Below are 17,993 nucleotides of genomic sequence, written 5' to 3' on the forward strand. Positions count from 1 at the left end.
TTTTTGAGACGGAGTCTCGCTCTGTCACCCAGGCTGGACTGCAGTGGCCGGATCTCAGCTCACTGCAAGCTTCGCCTCCCGGGTTCACGCCATTCTCCGGCCTCAGCCTCCCGAGTAGCTGGGACTACAGGCGCCCGCCACCTCGCCCGGCTAGTTTTTTGTATTTCTTAATAGAGACGGGGTTTCACCGTGTTAGCCAGGATGGTCTCGATCTCCTGACCTCGTGATCCACCCGTCTCGGCCTCCCAAAGTGCTGGGATTACAGGCTTGAGCCACCGCGCCCGGCCCCTTTTTGTTTTTAAGATTCCCCTTTTCCCCAACTCCCTTGGATATACCTATAGCCTGCCAAAGCTTGCCTACCCCGAGTTGCAATTATCCACCATTCCCAAATAAACTCGCTTATTTGGAGAGCTTGTCTCTGAGTTTCTTTTTAGGTTGACACCACAAATACTTGTCCAACACCTGTGTAGGTTTGTGTGTAGGCACAAACCTGCATGTGTGTGCTCCTCGTGTGGAGTCGTCCTGCACAGCCTGCATGTGCTTCTGTCATTCCGTCTGTGTGCACTCTTCCTAGCAACCTCATGCTGTCCCGTGAATGTGTCCTGCGGAAGGACACAGCCTGCAAGCCCAGCGTTTTGGTGTTGTGAATTCTGCCGCAGCGAACGTCTTTGCTCTTACATCTGTGTGTGCACGTGCCTATATCCCTGCATTTGCGTCTGTGTGCACCTGGGCCTTGCCAGGCTCCTGGAGCTGCTGTAACACAGCACCCCAGACCAGGTGGCTACAGACAACAGAAACGAATTCTCTCCCAGTTCTGGGGCCCGATGTCCAAAACCAAGGCATCAGCAGGGCTGTGCTCCCTCTGTAACCTGTAGGGGAAGGATACGCCCTCGCTTCTTCCAGTTTTCAGTGTTGCCGGCAGTTCCTGGCAGGTCTTGGCATGTAGATCACTCCAATCTCTGCCTCTGTTGGCACACGCATTCTCCCTGTGTCTCTGTCTTCATGTGACCAGCTTCTCATAAGGACACGCGTTACATTGGATTAGGGCCTACCCTTGTGACCCCAGCTAATGACATCTGCAACAACCTTCTCCCCAAATACCGTCATGTTCTGAGGTACCGGGGGTTAGGGCTCGAACATATGTATTTCAGGGGACTCTGCAATCCACAGTGAAGGAACAGAATGGATTCCTAGAGGCTGATCTGCTGAGTCAGAGCAGGGCGGTTTTAGATTTAATAGCAGCAGCCAGCCAAAAAAAACCAGGAGCGTTCCACAGTCCCAGGCTCCGCAATGACACGGGTGCCCCCCACAGCCCCTTACTCTGGGTCTTCCTCATCCTGGCACTGCCGCGACTTGCCCCTCGCCGTTTCCTGGGCAGCATGGCTCTCTTCAGACATGCATCGGCGTTTGTACTTCTTTGGTCTTCAAGTCGTTGGCCTGTGTTTTCCAGTTGGCTGTTGAGTCTTTTCTTACAGCTCCTTATAGAGTTATCCTTCGTCTGTTTTATTTGTTGTAAATACTTTTGCCAAGATTGTCATTTGCCTTCCAATTTACGGTGTAGTTTACCGTAAGTTTTTCACACTGATTTCCTGTCTTCACAGAAAATCTTTTATGCCTCTGAGTTTTATTTCATTTCATTTCATTTCATTTCATTTCATTTTATTTTATTTTATTTTATTTTGAAACAAAGTCTCACTCTGTCACCCAGGCTGGAGTACAATGGTGCAATCTTGGCTTACTGCAAACTCCACCTCCTGGGTTCAAGCGATTCTCCTGTTTCAGCCTCCCAATTACAGCTGGGATTACAGGCATGTGCCACCACGTCCAGCTAACATTTTTGTTTGTTTGTTTGTTTGTTTTTTTTTTTTTTTTTTTTTTTTTTTTTTTTTTTGAGACGGAGTCTCGCTCTGTCACCCAGGCTGGAGTGCAGTGGCCGGATCTCAGCTCACTGCAAGCTCCGCCTCCCGGGTTCACGCCATTCTCCTGCCTCAGCCTCCTGAGTAGCTGGGACTACAGGCGCCCGCCACCTCGCCCGGCTAGTTTTTTGTATTTTTTAGTAGAGACGGGGTTTCACCGTGTTAGCCAGGATGGTCTCGATCTCCTGACCTCGTGATCCGCCCGTCTCGGCCTCCCAAAGTGCTGGGATTACAGGCTTGAGCCACCGCGCCCGGCCCCATTTTTGTTTGTTTTTTAAATAGAGATGGGGTTTTGCCATGTTGGCCAGGCTGGTCATGAACTCCTGGCCTCAAGTAATCCACCCTCCTTGGCCTCCCAAAGTGCTGGGATTACAGGCGCGAGCCATCATGCCTGGCTTTGGGTTTTCTTTTTTAAAAAATGCTTTCCACGTCCTCAAATTATTTCCAAATTTGCTTCCAATACTTAATGTTTTTACTTTTTAAAGAAGTTAACAGACTTTATATCTTTAGGGCAGTTTTAGGTTTACTGAAAAATTGATCAGAGTACAGAGATTCCATAATACCCCTTCATAGGCACTTTCCCCTATTATTATCATTATTTTGAGACGGAGTCTGACTCTGTCACCCAGGCTGGAGGGCAATGGTGTGATCTTGGCTCACTGCAACCTCTGCCTTCGAGCAATTCTCCTGCCTCAGCCTCACGAGTAGCTGAGATTACAGGTGCCCGCCACCAGGCCAGGCTAATTTTTGTATTTTTAATAGAGACGGGGTTTCACCATGTTGGCCAGATTAGTCTTGAACTCCTAACCTCAGGTGATCTGCCCGCCTCGGCCTCCTGAAGTGTTGGGATTACAGGCGTGAGCCACCGCACCCAGCCACTTTCCCCTATTATTAACATCTTGCCTTAGTGTGGCTCGTCTTCTGTGACTGACAGGCAATATTGATATGTGACTTTTAACTAGAGCCCACGGTTCACATTAGGGCTTCACTCTTGGTGTTGTAGATCCCATGGTTCAGAAAAACCACGTTTGCACAATTGTAGTATTGTATGGGGTAGTTTTGCTGCCCTAAAAACGCTCCTTGCTTCACCTTTTCACCCCATCCTCCCCCAACCCCTGGCAACCACTCGTGCTTTCATTGTCCTCCCGTTTTGCCTTTTCCAGAATGTTGCAGTTGGAATCATACAGCCTGCTGCCTTTTCAGACCGGCTTCTCTCACTTAGCAACGTGCACTGAAGTTTTCTCCGTGTCTTTTTACGGCTTGACAGCTTGTTTCTTTTCAGTGCTGAATAATATTCCATTGTCTGGTTGGATCAGAGTTTATCCATTCACCTACTGAAGGACATCCTGGCTGCTTGAGTTTTGGCCATTATTAATAAAACGTCTATAAACATCCATGTGTGGGATTTTTGTTTTTTGGAGATAGCGTCTTGCTCTGTTGCCCAGGCTGGAGTGTAGTGGCAGATCTCAGCTCACTGCAACCTCCGCCTCCCGGGTTCAAGCGATTCATATGCCTCAGCCTCCCTATTAGCTGGGATGACAGGTGTGCACCACCACACCCGGCTAACTCCATGTGTGGGTTTTCATATGGACACAAATGTTCAGCTCCTTTGGGCGAATGCCAAGGAGTGCTATTGTGGATGGTATGGTGAGAGTACGTTTAGAACCTGCCAAACTGTCTTCCCCAGTGGCTGTGCCATTTTGCCTTCCCACCAGTAATGAATGGGAGCTCCTGTTGCTCCTCATCCTTGGCCCTTTGGTGGTGTCAGTGTCCTAGATTTATCCACTTACAGGTGTGTTTTACTTTAACGTTTGGATCTTTATTCACAAAGAACCAACCTTCAGACAGGCTGAGTGAGTGGGCTCCCTTTACTTTTTCTAGGGCCCAGCTGTCCCTCTCCTCAATACAGTTCTTGCCCCAGGGCCAGACACCCTTGCACCAAAAAGCGTCACACACAGGGACGACCCAGCTACACAGACTCTAAGGTCAAGGTCCATGCAGGGAGGTGCACAGGGCCCTGCAAGCCAGGGAAGCTGCCCACCTCACAGCAGCTGCACCCACCTCCCTGCCCACCCGCCTGGGACACAGAGCCCCAGCGTTGGCAGCTCCTCGTGAGGGGACAGAGATGGCTCAGGTGGGCCCACCCTGGTCCCTGGGGGAACTGGGGGCACCCACTTGCGTCCAATTTCCAAGCTGCAAGGGAGCTCAGCGCCTGCTTTCCCCGAATGCTCTCTGGGACTCCGCGTCCCTGCCCTCAGCAAAGCCAAGGCTGAGCACCACAGGCCTGCTCAGAGCGAGGAGCCGGCCCGCGGGACAAGGAGCAAGGGAGGCCACCTCCAACCCGCAGAGCCGCAGCCGCCCCCACGCACCCCCGGAACCCACGCCGCCCCGACGCGAAGCGCGGCGCGCTCTAGCCGCGGGCACTCGCTGGTCGCGTCGTGGCCACAATGCAGCATGAGCGCCAGCTGGGCGGGCGTCCCACGCAGTCCAGAAGTCTGACCCTCCACGGATTGGCATTTTAATAACCGCCTGTTATTAAACAGGCGACAACTAAATGCCACACGTGAGCCTGGAAGATGGGGACAGCTACAGAAACACTTGGGACGGGTGACAAAACTGTGATGTGAGCGATGATGGGGATAATATTCCTCCACAGTAAACGTCCTGGTTCTGATCACTGCACTGCGGCATCGTAGGAGAACATCCTCTGTTCAGGAAATACGCACGAAAGTACTTCGCGGCTACGGGGCCAGCGTCTCCAACCGCATCTCAAACGGTTCCGAAGCAACGCGCGTGCACAGCGATACACACGGACCAAATTCACGCGCAGCGTCAGCGGCCAGGCATTCGGGTAAAGGGTCCATGGCCGTCCCTGTGCTGTTCTTGCAACTTTCTCTAAGTTGGAAAGTATATCCAAGTTTTTAAATTACTAAAAATCTCCCAATAGGTTGGACATAACCCAATAGGTTATTCTCCTCTTGGCGCGGAGAACAAAGCCCAGGTTCTTCCCCCGGGTCTCCCCGTGGCGGCCCCGCTGCCAGCTGCTGCTTTGCGCCTGTCCGCGCCCGCCGGTGCCCGGGCTTGCTTCTGAGCCTGCCGGCTCGCGGAGGGGCTCCGCTGCGGGCAGGGACGCGGGTCCCAGAGGGCATTCAGGGAAAGCAGGCGCTGACCTCCCTTGCAGCTTGGAAATTGGAAGCACGAATGAGCGGCCCGGTGCCGGCCGGAAATGCTAGCGCTTGCACGTGGGTGTCAGAGCCGCCTGGGGGCCACGCCTTTATTAACCACTGCATTATCCCCCTAAGCGTCCTGCGCGCCAGGCTCGCCCACACCAGGGCCTCCCGGGCCTCCCTCCCTGCAGGTTCAGGCTCTCCCCGGGGAGGCTTCTGCCGCAGCCTCAGCATTCACGCTGTCCTCCGACTGTGGGGGGAGAAGGGCCGGATCCCGATCCCGGGACAGAGCAGAGGGAAGCTTGGGGCCAGACTTCGTGGAGCGGAGAGTGTCCTGTGAGGACACCCTCAATGAGGACCCCGAAGAGATCCGAGAGCCCTCGAGTGACTGCGCCAGCGACAGGGCCCGGGAGCCTGCGCGCGACGCGGTCAGGGACGGGATCCGGGATCGCACCTTTGAAGTGGCCAGCGATGGGACCCTGGAGTCCATGATTGATAGCACCATCGAGGGGACCCGGGAAGCCTCGCGCAACGGGACCACGGACGGGGCCCGGGAGGCCGCGCGCGACGAGACCACGGACGGGGTCTGGGAGGCCGCCCGCGACGGGCCTATGGGGGCGGCTAATGACCCGGGGCGCGAGATGGGCTGGGAGGAGGCCGGCGGCTCCCAGAGCGGCGGGCCTCCGGGGCCCCTGCGCAGCCAACCGTGCACACGCGCCAGGTCCCGCGTGTCCTCGTGCTCGCGGTGCAGCTGCTCGCGCTGTTCCAGCAGCTGGCGCCGCGTGTCGTGCAGCAGCTGGGTCCGGCGGAGCAGCTGCAGCAGCTCCTGCCGCAGGCGCCCGTTGTCCGCCTTGATGGCCTGCGTGTGCGCCACAAGCGCGCGCGCCGCCTCCCGCTCGGCGCGCCGTGCCAGGGACTGCACGCGCTGACGCGCCTCGCGCTCGAAGGCCGCCTTGTCCTCCAGGAAGCGCCCCTTCACGCGGTGGAGCAGCTGTGTGTGCTCCACGCGCATATGCAGAAGATCGCGCTCCAGCGCCCGGATCCGAGCCAGCTGCTCCAGTTGCAGCACCTGCGGCGTGGGCGCCGTCAGCTCACCCCCACCTAGCCCCGGGCCCGGCCGCCAGCCCCGCCCCGCCGCACCCCGGCCGCGGGCGCGCGCACTGGCCTTGTAGGGCTGCAGCTCCTGCACCTGCCGCGCCATCTGTGCCGCGCGCGCCTCCATCTCCAGCAGCTGCGCGCGTACCCCGTCCTCGCGCCCGTGATAGAGCGAGGCCAGTTCCGCCCGCTGCCAGTGGATCTGCGCCAGGTCCACGCGGTTCTGCTCGTCCAGCCGGACGATGGCGTTGGCGCAGCGCTGCGCGCGGGCGCTCACGTAGCTGGCGTAGAGCCGGTTCTCCTCGCGCAGGCGCAGCGCCTCGCGGTCCAGGAAGGCGTTCTCCTGCAGCACCTGGTCCACGCGCTCCTCACAGGCGTCCAGCTGCTCCGACAGCAGCGCGTGTTCGCGTTGCAGGTACTGCGCCCGCTCAGACAGCGGCTGCTCGGCACCCGCGGCCGCCGCACCCCCTGGCTGGCTCCCCGCGCTCGGCCCGCGCTTTTTCTTGGGCGCCATGGATTGGTGCCTGGACCACCAGGACTGGTGAGGGCAGCGACCCCGGCCCCTTCCCCAGCTTAGCCCTTCCTCTTACCCGGCCTAAATATTCGAGGCCCCAGGCCTAGAGGTGGGACGCGTCTCAGGGTCACGAGGCTTTCGGGGAGGCAGATCGGGGCTTTGGGTCTCGGGGGTCAGGGCAGCTTTGCCAACCTTCACTCGTGGCTCCCGCTGGACCTTGGCTGTCCGTCTCGGTGCGGCCAGCATTAGTAATGTTGCTGCTCGGCGGGCACGGTCTCTATGGAGACAGAACTTAGTCGTCCTCTCCCACCCCCACCCCGTTACTTGGGCGATGGCCGACTCCTTCCTTCCGTACAACTCCCTCCTCCTAAGTCGCCCGCGACTGCTTGTGAATGCGCCCCAGAGACAGGGCCTGAGCTGACAAGACGGCTTCAGGCGGACTCCGGACATGCTTCTGAATCTCCCAGAGCCCAGCAGCGCCCTTGGCCTTCGGTTCAGCGATGGGCCTTCTCCCGGGCTGTCCTCCACTTGGAGAGGAGCTTCGCCACGTTCCCCCCAGCCCCGTTTCCCAAGTGAAATCTCTGCGCTTCCCTGGAGCATTCGCCTCTTCAGGGACCCTTGCTTTCCTTGAGCATTTCGTGATTCCTTCGGTGAGGGCCCCGTGGGAATTGGGGTTCCTGAAGCATGGAGTCCACTGGGCGCCTGGAGAGCGTTTCTCTCTGAAGTTGGTAAACCCGTGCATGCGGCGCCCGCTCAGCTCATCGGCAGCTCTGCAGCTGGGCAGCTTCCCTTCCCGTGTGCCTGGATGGCCGAGGGCATAGGGATCCAACAGGGACTGGCTTTTTCTCCTTTTCTGTTGACTTTGTGGACACAACATCATTATTGAAACCATCCCTATAAACTTTATTAAATTAGTCAGGGAAGAAGGGAGGAGAGAGGAAAACAAACCCAGCTTGCATTTCGCTCAGCGTTCATGGTGAGGTCGGCCTGCCTCCCAACCCCTTCCTCAGAGCTGTTTGGTGCCTCTGGCCCCAGAATCACACAGACCCTGTCACAAGAGTAGAGGTCCCCATAACTGCTCTATAGGTAACAACTTAAACATTGTAAATGTGAAGTTTTCTACTGGACAGGTCCTGCACACGCATGAAAGGACTGACCCAGCTGGTCTGAAGCACCCCCACCAGGAGCTGATGCACCAAAGAACGCAGGGTCCACATCCTGAGGACTTATCCCCTTTCCCTGGCCAATTGATGACCCCGTTTTACAGTCCCTCACCCGCCACAATTCCCTTAAAAACCCCAGCCCAGAACTCAGGGACATGGATTTGAAGGTCCCCCCCGTCTCCTTGCTCCGTGCCCAGGGATCGGGACACTGTTTCTCTGCTGCAAACTCTGCTGTCTCGATGTATTGGTCGTTACTGCACAGCAGGCATCACAACCTGTTGGTCGTGTAAGATCTGCCTCAGTCTAGACCAGCTGTCCCCAGCTCCCATTCTGTTAGATGCCTCAGGAACAATGTGTGCAGCAGCCTTCGACACACAACTTAAATTGACCCCTATTTTGTGTGTTGTTATCATAGAGTTGAGTTTCTGCCCAGTTTGTCCACACTTGCTGGGATATGGGCAGATTTGAGGATCTTTGACTTGTAGCTTTGTGAGGGACACAGTTTAGAAAACCATGTTTGCACAGAGGTTTGTGGTGGAGACTGGTGGCTCATGGACATGGCTGGGCTTGCTCTGATCAGCCAACCTGCCTGAAAGGTGCAGCAGGGCCTTTTAAAATTAGGAACACGATTGAGGCATTTTACCCCTTGTAAAAAAATGTATTTTAGGCTGGGGGCAGTAGCTCACGCCTGTAATCCCAGCACTTTGGGAGGCCGAGGCAGGCGGAAATCATAAGGTCAGGAAATCCAGACCATCCTTGCCAACATGGTGAAACTCCGTCTCTACTAAAAATACAAAAAATTAGCTGGGGATGGTGGCGGGCACCTGTAGTCCCAGCTACTTGGGAGGCTGAGGCAGGAGAATGGTGTGAACCTGGGAGGTGGAGCTTGCAGTGAGCCGAGATCACACCACTGCACTCCAGCCTGGGTGACAAAGCGAGACTCTGTCTCAAAAAAAAAAAATGTATTTTATAGCCGTGGTGACTCGCACCTGTAATCCCAGCACTTTGGGAGGCCGAGGTGGATGTCTCACGAGGTCAAGAGCTCGAGACCAGCCTGACCAACATGGCGAAACCCCGTCTCTACTAAAAATAAAAAAAATTAACCAGGCGTGGTGGCGTGTGCCTGTAATCCCAGCTACTTGTGAGGCTGAGGCAGGAGAATTGCTTGAACCCTGGAGGCAGAGGTTGCAGTGAGCCGAGATTGTGCCACTGTATTTCAGCCTGGGTGACAGAGTGAGACTCTGTCTTGAAAAAAATATATATATATTTTATAAGTAAAAATAAGAGGACACAAACTACCAAACAAGGCAGTCTGTAATAGGACGTTGTTATAAACTCCTAAACTGCATCTGAATGTTGGCTTTAATATATGGGCTTTTAATATGAAAGTGGTGCCTCTCCTTTCACAGAAAATTGAGAAAAGACCACACAGAATCATGAGAAAAACATGAGCCTCCATCCCTGCATCCCTGCAGCAGGGACTCATCTGCCGTGGGGGACAGGCTCATGTACAGGGGCCCTTAATGCCCAGTGTTGCCTCTTCTGGTGTCTTGCCATGGCCCCACCCCAGTGCTCTCCACCCCGCTACCCTCAGGCCTTGTGTGAGGTCACTGTCCCCATTTGACAGATTGAGAAACTGAGGCAGCAATAGGAAGAGGTCTGCTCACATGGGCCAATCAGGTCCCCCACAGTCTCAGACCCCGTACCACCCCAGGCCACGCCACGTCCCGGCTCTGGACTGCTCTTTCCCTGCCCCCATCCCCACTGCACCTGCACGTCTGCACCTGCACATCTGCACCTGCGCGTCTGCACCTGCACGTCTGCCACTGGAGGGTCTGGGTTGCTCTTTGCCTTTAAATCCCTGGTGAGGTAAGGTTTTTAAGTTTTAAGTTATCCCTGCCTGTGGGTTTCTTGATTTTTCTTTGCTTTAAATCTCACCAATGCCTCCTCACGGAGAGGTCTGGGAGCCTTCTGCTCTCCTCTGTCTGGGCATCTTGGAGGCTTCCTTCTTCCCACTTCTGCAACCCCTGCCCCACCCACCAACTCCATGGAATAGTTGGGGGAGCCCTGACCCCAGCCCTAGTATAGTCCAGACACCCCTGTCCCTGTGACCACACCCCTGCCGCCCCAGGCCTCTGCCCAGCCCAGCACGTTAACCTCTGCCCTGACCTGGGTCTGGCCACCAGCTGCCCAGCTGCGCCTCTGACCTGTGGGGATGAGGGGCAGGAGGAGACCTTGTTTCTTCTGGGGGGGGGCCGCACTGCATGGGGCGATTCTTCGCGGGGAAGTTGGGGGAGTCTGGCCTTGGGGATGGGCTCAAATGCCTCTTCAGGACTCCCCAGGCTTTTCTCTCACTGTGTTAGCAAGGCAGGCGGTCTCTGGGGTTCACCAGGTCCTGCACCGTCCACGGAGACAGAACTCACTTCCTGTGACACATCTCCCACCCTCGGGGGTCTTCCTGGCCCCCTCTGCAAGTGGCATGGTCCCCCCAGGACCCGCAATCACACCCCCCTCAGACACGGCCTGGCAAACAGGAAAGGCCCTGGGAGGAGGGGCGCCGTCTGCTCCCTGTGAGGCCCTCCCCGCCCACAGCTGGGCCAGCCTCCCTCCTTTCACCACCTGCCCCACCGCCCCGAAGCCGGGCCAGCTTCCCTCCTCCCCACCCACAGCCTGGCCAGCCTCCCTCCTCCCCACTCTCACCACAGCTAGGTCGGCCTCCCTTCCTGACCCCCCCGCCGCCCCAGCAGCCAGGCCAGCCTCCCTCCTGCCCCCCAGCCCCTTAGGCTGGGCCCTGCTGGGGACCCTGAAGGCTGCAGCACAGGGCCGCCTTGGGTTTGCTCCTGGGGCTCGTGGGCTCCCACAGGCTCCCCGGGTGTCCCCCGCTCTCCGTGCCCCTGTCTTTCTGCCCCTGCTGCTTTGCATGTCCTGCCTGATTCATCTCCTGAGACTGGGGTGAGCCCTGCACTGAGTGTAGCCACGGCAGTGGGGCTGTGTACCTGGCACACTGAGCGTAGCCCTCCAAGCAGCCTCTTTTCCCATTTCACAGATGGAGAAACCGAGGCAAGGTGAGTTGTCCAAAGCCCCCTGGAAATGCTGGGGCTGTGATTTGGACCTGTGAGGGGTTCCTCCTACTTCTCTGCACTCCCTCTGGTGGGGTGCCCTCCCCCAAGCTGCTCTGTGCCCTGGGATCAGGACATGGCCAGTGCTGCGACCCTTCCATGCGCCAAGACTGCCCACCCACCTGGTAAGGCCAGCTCCACCTGTGGAGTTGAGGGTGGGCTGAGCCCACATGGGAACCCAGGACCCAAGGGGTAGCTCCACTCTGTTCACCTTGTTCCTTGTGCAGCAGCTCAGAGCTGGTGCTGACGGCCAAGAGGGCAAAGGGGATGACGGGCAGGACCACAAGGGAGGCCCAGCGGAGCTGCCCACCCTGTGTATCCTCTGGTTGGGGTCAGGCGCTGGGGCCCCAGTCCTGTTTGTTTCGGCGCCCTGGGCCCAACCTGAACCTGTCCTCTGCCCCATATCCCTGGCAGGCCTCCCCGAACCCCCACCCACTGGGGCTGGCTTAGGCAAGGGTGTTTGAGACAAAGACCCTGCCCCCATGGCCAGGTACCTGAGAACCCATGCCAGATCCACATAAGGCTCTTGGTCAGCCCCGGATGGAAGCTCCAGTCCCAGGCCGGGACATGCATCAGCTCCCACGCCCACGGTTGTCCCAGAGAAAGCGCTCTGCCCTCCCCCTGTCCACACCACGAGGGCCATGGCTGCACTGCCGCACCTCTGCAGGTATGAGCACGAGGCCCCAGCCAGCAGGCCCTGACCAGGTCATTCCTGATCATCCATAACCAGGGCAGTGGGGACTGGGGTGTGGTCCAGGTGGGCCTGCATGAGGCCCCTTCAGAGTCATCTACCTCTGGGAGGAAGAGGATGGTCCAAGGAGGGTGTCCAGGGTCCAGAGCCCCTACACAGGCTTCAATGATGACACCTGCACCCAGCTCCAGAGACATCCCTGAGAGGCAGCCATCAGGGGTGCCCAGCTAAAGACACGCCTCCTTGGGGACCCTCATTTCTGAGTCCATGCCTCCAGATGCATGATCTCAGAGAAAACCACATCCGAAACTGGCGTGTGTCCCCACCGGAGGGGCTCAGGTAAATGACTGGAGTGACCAGGGGGGCTGGGTCTGGGGTACCTAGGTCTATAGCCTACACTGGAGAAGGAGAGAGGGGAGGCTTGGGGTACCCGGGTCTATAGCCAATATCTGGAGCAGGAGAGAGGAGAGACCTGGGGTACCTGGGTCTATAGCCCAGGCCCAGAGCAGGAGAGAGGAGAGATCTGGGGTACCTGAGTCTGTAGCCCACACACAGAGCAGGAGAGAGGGGAGAGCTGAGGTTCCTGAGTCTATAGCCCACACCCAGATCAGGAGAGAGGGGAGAGCTGGGGTACCTGTACCTGTACCTCAGGTACAGTATCTGAGTCTGTAGCCCACACCTGGAGCAGGAGAGAGGAGAGGACCATTTGAGCAGGAGAGAGGAGAGGGCCATTTTGGAGTCCACCAGGTAGCCCCAGTAGGACAGGGAGAGGGTATGTATGAGATGGGATGGGTAGTGGGCCATGGCTGTGACATAGGAGGGGTCAGGGTGGTGATACCTTCTCAGACTGTGACACTCAGAGGCAAGGTAGGATCTCAGCCCACACAATGGCACACGGATGGTGCCCTTATGGGAGAGGGCGGGGGCCGTGCATGGGGACTGTCACAGTTTGGGAGGTGGGGGCCGGGGGAGTTTGGTTTCCTGGGTTACGGAATGCTGAGTGTGTGTGAAGTAAGAGGCTCCAGCCACACTGTTTCACCGGAGGCTGTGATCTGGGCCCCACCCTTGTGGCTTTGGGTCTTCTGGGTGATGACCTCCCCCCAGACCTCACCCATCATTTCCCCATGGATTGGCTAAAAATTCAGTGCAAGGTCCAGGTCAATAACGCACCCAAAATAAAGCTAAAAGTTACAACCGCATGCGATAAAACTTATCGTGACTTAGCCCGGGCGCAGTGGCTTATGCCTGTAATCCCAGCACTTTGGGAGGCCGAAGCGGGCAGATCACATGAGGTCAGGAGTTTGAGACCAGCCTGGCCAACATGGTGAAACCCCATCTCTACGGAAAATACAAAAATTAGCAGGATGTGGTGGCATGCCCCTTAGTCCCAGCTACTCAGGAGACTGAGGCAGGAGAATCATTTGAACCCATGAGGTAGAGGTTGCAGTGAGCTGAGATTGTACCACTGCACTCTGGTCTGGGTGACAGAGCAAGACTCCATCTCAGTAAATAAATAAGTAAAATAAATTATAAAAAAACTTATTGTGGCTTATTGTCAGATAAATTTGACTAACAAATGCTGAGAAAAAATAATCTTGACAAAATTTTTATCGGCAAGAATATCTGGACAAGGGAAAGTTGGACTTGGTTGAAATAGTGCCCCCAAGAGAAACTACACAATAACAGATTTTTTTTTTTTTTTTTTTTTTTTTTTTTTTTGAGACGGAGTCTCGCTCTGTCGCCCAGGCTGGAGTGCAGTGGCGCAATCTCTGCTCACTGCAAGCTCCGCCTCCCGGGTTCACGCCATTCTCGGGCCTCAGCCTCCCGAGTAGCTGGGACTACAGGCGCCCGCCACTGCGCCTGGCTAATTTTTTTCTATTTTTAGTAGAGACGGGGTTTCACCATGGTCTCGATCTCCTGACCTTGTGATCCGCCCGCCTCGGCCTTCCAAAGTGCTGGGATTACAGGCGTGAGCCACCGCGCCCGGCCACAATAACAGATTTTTAAAAATCCAACTAGGCCGGGCGTGGTGGCTCACACCTGTAATCCCAGCACTTTGGAAGGCCTCGGTGGGCAGATGATGAGGTCAGGAGATCGAGACCATCCTGGCTAACATGGTGAAACCCCGTCTCTACTAAAAATACAAAAAATTAGCCAGGTGTGGTGGTGGGCGCCTGTAGTCCTAGCTACTCAGGAGGCTGAGGCAGGAGAATGGTGTGAACCCGGGAGGCGGAGCTTGCAGTGAGCCGAGATCGTGCCACTGCACTCCAGCCTGGGCGACAGAGCGAAACTCTGTCTCAAAAAAAAAAAAAAAAAAAAATCCGACTAGGTTGGGCATGGTGGCTCACGCCTGTAATCCTACCACTTTGGGAGGTGCAAGGCGGGTGGATCACGAGGTCAGGAGTTCAAGACCTGCCTGGCCAAGATGGTGAAACCCTGTCTCTATTAAAAATACAAAAATTAGCTGGGTGTGGTGGTGGGTGCCTGTAATCCCAGCTACTTGGGAGGCTGAGGCAAGGAATTGCTTGAACCAGGGAGGTGGAGGTTGCAGTGAGACGAGATCGTTTCACTGCACTCCAGCCTGGACGACAGAATGAGACTCCATCTCAAAAAAAAAAAAAAAATCCAACTAGGCTGGACATGGTGGCTCATGCCTGTAATCCTAACACTTTGAGAGGCCAAGGCAGGTAGATCACCTGAGGTCAGGCGTTCAAGACCAGCCTGGGCAACATGGTGAAACCCTGTTTCTACTAAAAGTACAAAAATAAATAAATTAATTAATTAAATTAAATAAAAATTAGCCAGGTGTGGTGGTGGGCGCCTATAATCCCAGCTACTTGGGAGGCTGAGGCAAGGAATTGCTTGAACCAGGGAGGTGGAGGTTGCAGTGAGCCGAGATCACACCACTGCACTCCAGCGTGGGTGACAAGAGCAAAACTCCATCTCAATAAAATAAATAAATAGATAATCCAACTAGCCTAGGCGCAGCAGCTCACACCTGCAAACCCAGCACTTTGGGAGGCCAAAGTGGGCAGATCACTGAGGCCAGGAGTTTGAGACCAGCCTGGGCAACATGGCAAAACTCCATCTCTACTTTACAAAAAAAAAAAAAAAATTCCAGGCGTGGTGGTACGTGCCTGTAATTCCAGCTACTCAGGAGGCTGAGGCAGCAGAATTTCTTGAACCGGGAGGCAGATGTTGCAGTGAGCTAAGATCGCGCACTGTACTCCAGCTTGGGTAACAGAATGAGACTCTGTCTCAAAAATCAACAGCGGCCGGGCCTGGTAGCTCACGCCTATAATCCCAGCACTTTGGGAGGCTGAGGCAGGTGGATCACGAGGTCAGGAGATCGAGACCATCCTGGCCAACATGGTGAAACCCCGTCTCTACTAAAAATACAAAAATTAGCTGGGTGTGCTGGCACATGCCTGTAGTCCCAGCTACTCGGGAAGCTGAGGCAGGAGAATCTCTTGACCCCAGGAGGTGGAGGCTGTGGTGAGCTGAGATCGCCCCACTGCACTCCATCCTGGGCGACAGAGTGAGACTCCATCTCAAAAACAACAACAAAACCCACCCAACTAATGGATAAATCAAATGTCTCCTGGAAAGTGTATATGGGAAATAATAAACCCCAGTGAAAATAACTGCAGTAAAATGAAAAAGGGAAACAGAAAAAGTTGGAAATGGTTTAATTTTGCTGGGTAGAAAACTGATTTAATAATTCAGGGTAGTAACATTCACTCTAAAGAATTCTTTTTTGCTGACAGTTCACTGGTGTTGGTGTAATTCTGCCTATGGGGCCATTCTCAGAGGCAGAATGACAGGGTCAGGACTTCCTCTCCTTGGGGTTCCCCAGGGAAGGTGAAGAATGGGGGTGCTGGCCTGCCGGTCCTCACCTCTGTTGGCACTGGGGGTGGCTGGGCTTCCTCGCTGCCCCTGGCAGCTGCATCCCAGCCAACCTGAGCTGCTCTGCAGTCTCCAAAGAACCAGCTCTTCTCCATCAGTTCTGCCAAGGCTCCTGCTACCCACTGGCAATTCCTGAATTCAGAACTGTCAGTTGCCTTCCAAGCCTTGCTTTGGGGACATCCTCCATATTCTCATACATTAGGATTTCATTATCTTTCAGTTCAAAATTGTTTCTAGTTTACCTTATGATTTCTTTGACTTATTGTTTATTTGGAAGTGTGCTGTTTAATCTTGAAATCTTTGGGGATATTCCAAATGTCTTTCTGTTATTTATTTCTAATCCAATTTTGTGGGATCAGAGAACATAATTTACATGATTTCAATTCCCTTTGTTTTTTTTTTTCAAGACGGAGTCTTGCTGTGTCACCCAGGCTGGAGTGCAGTGGTGTGATCTCGGCTCAATGCAACCTCTGCCTCCAGGATTCAAGCGATTCTCCTGCCTCAGCATCCCCAATAGCTGGGATTACAGGCACACGCCACCATGCCCAGCTAATTCTTGTATTCTTAAAAGAGATGAGGTTTTACCATGTTGACCAGGCTGGTCTCGAACTCTTGATCTCGTGATCCGCCTGCCTTGGCCTCCCAAAGTGCTGGGATTACAGGTGTGAGCCATCGTACCTGGCCCAGATTTCAATTATTTTACATTTGTTAAACTTTGTTTTATGGTACTTTGAATGTGGTTTATCTTGCTAAATGTTTCATACACACTTGAAAATAAGGTGTATTCCACCACATTATGGAGGCCTTGCCTTCCGAATGTCCAGTGGTTGCCCTGGGTGATAATGTTGCTCAGGTCCACTGCATCTTTATTTTCTGCTTACCTGTTCCAGCAATTACTGACAGAGGAGTGTTAAAGTCTCCGCCTGTAATTGTGGGTTTGATGGTTTCTCCTTTCAGTGATGGCAGGCTTGCTTTATATATATTAGGTGCATCTACGTTCAGAATTATAGTATTCTTGATAAATGGAAACTTTTATCCTAACAAATTATTCTTCTTTATCTCTGGTAATATCCCATGCCCTGGCATATATTTTGCCAGATATTAATATAACTACTAAAGTTTTCTTATGATTAGTGTTTACATGGTATATCCTTTTCCGTCCTTTTTACTATGCCTTTATAGTTGAAGTATATTTATGCCTGGGCAATATAGAAGATTCTGTCCTAGAAAAACATTTTTTTTTTTATTTTTTGAGACAGAGCCTCACTCCATCACCCAGGCTTGAGTGCAGGGGCACAATCTCAGTTCACTGCAACCTCCACCTCCTGGGTTCAAGCAATTTCTCGTGCCTCAGCCTCTCAAGTAGCTGGAATTACAGGTGCGCACCACCACACCTGGCTAATTTTTGTATTTTTGGTAGAGATGGGTTTTTGCCATGTTGGCCAGGCTGGTCTCAAACTCATGACCTCAAGTGATCCACTCACCTCAGCCTCTCAAAGTGCTGGGATTATAGGCATGAGCCACCATGCCTGGACTCTACAAAAAATTAAAAATTAGCTGAGCACGGTGGCCTGAGCCTGTGGTACCAGCTACTCAAAAGGCTGAAGTGGGAGGATTGTTTCAGCCCAGGAGGCAGAGGTTGCAATGAGCTGAGATCACACCACTGCACCCCAGCCTGGATGACAGAGCGAGACCCTGTCTCAAAAAATGATAATGATAATAATAAGGGGCATATCTTGTATAACTGCATAACATGTAACTATTATATGTATCATGTTTATAATTTTTTTTTGAGATGGAGTTTTGCTCTTGTTGCCCAGGTTGCAGTGCAGTGGTGCCATTTTGGCTCAGTGCAATGTCCACCTCCCGGGTTCAAGTGATTCTCCTGCCTCAGCCTCCCAAGTAGCTGAGATTACAGGCATGTGCCACCGTGCCTGGCTAGTTTTTATATTTTCAGTAGAGGCAGGGTTTCGGCATATTTGGCGAGGCTGGTCTCAAACTCCTGACCTCAAGTGATCCACCTGCCTGGGCCTCCCAAAGTGCTGAGATTACAGGCGTGAGCCACCGGGCCTGGCCTATAATTTTACAAACATAATAATTTTGTATAATGAAGGCATATTTGTGTATTTAAATTTTTTAAAAATAAGGTCATATAATCTCTGCCTTTTTATTGGAGTATTTAGACCATTTATATATGATGTAATAATTAAGAGTGCCTCTGCCCAGCTGCCAACCATCTGGGAATTGAGGAGCCCCTCTGCCTGGCCACCGCCCCGTCCCGGAAGTGAGGAGCGCCTCTGCCTGGCCGCCAACCTACTGGGAAGTGAGCAGCACCTCTGTCCGGCCGCCGCCCCGTCCGGGAAGTGAGGAGCGCCTCTGTCCGGCCGCCGCCCCGTCCGGGAAGTGAGCAGCACCTCTGTCC

The 17,993-nt window shown here is 54.3% G+C and overlaps 1 protein-coding gene across 1 annotated transcript; it reads right to left on the reverse strand.

The window, feature by feature from the left end:
* Positions 1-5,172: 5,172 nt before the first annotated feature.
* Positions 5,173-6,692, reverse strand: CCDC166 (coiled-coil domain containing 166). Its single transcript, XM_025394052.1, has 2 exons — positions 6,249-6,692; positions 5,173-6,152 (listed from the first exon to the last, which is right to left on the reverse strand). Exons 1-2 carry the CDS (start codon positions 6,690-6,692, stop codon positions 5,277-5,279), a joined length of 1,320 nt encoding a protein of 439 aa, XP_025249837.1. The 3' UTR covers positions 5,173-5,276.
* Positions 6,693-17,993: the final 11,301 nt, after the last annotated feature.

Source organism: Theropithecus gelada, chromosome 8 (genome assembly GCF_003255815.1).
Source record: "Theropithecus gelada isolate Dixy chromosome 8, Tgel_1.0, whole genome shotgun sequence".
NCBI lineage: Eukaryota > Metazoa > Chordata > Mammalia > Primates > Cercopithecidae > Theropithecus > Theropithecus gelada.

Bases quoted from the DNA above. Each gene is read 5' to 3' on its own strand.
- CCDC166 (XM_025394052.1), bottom strand. From the start codon at position 6,692: ATGGCGCCCAAGAAAAAGCGCGGGCCGAGCGCGGGGAGCCAGCCAGGG. The intron at 6,153-6,248 runs GCCAGTGCGCGC...CCCACGCCGCAG, and splicing joins AGGAGCTGCAGCCCTACAAG to GTGCTGCAACTGGAGCAGCT.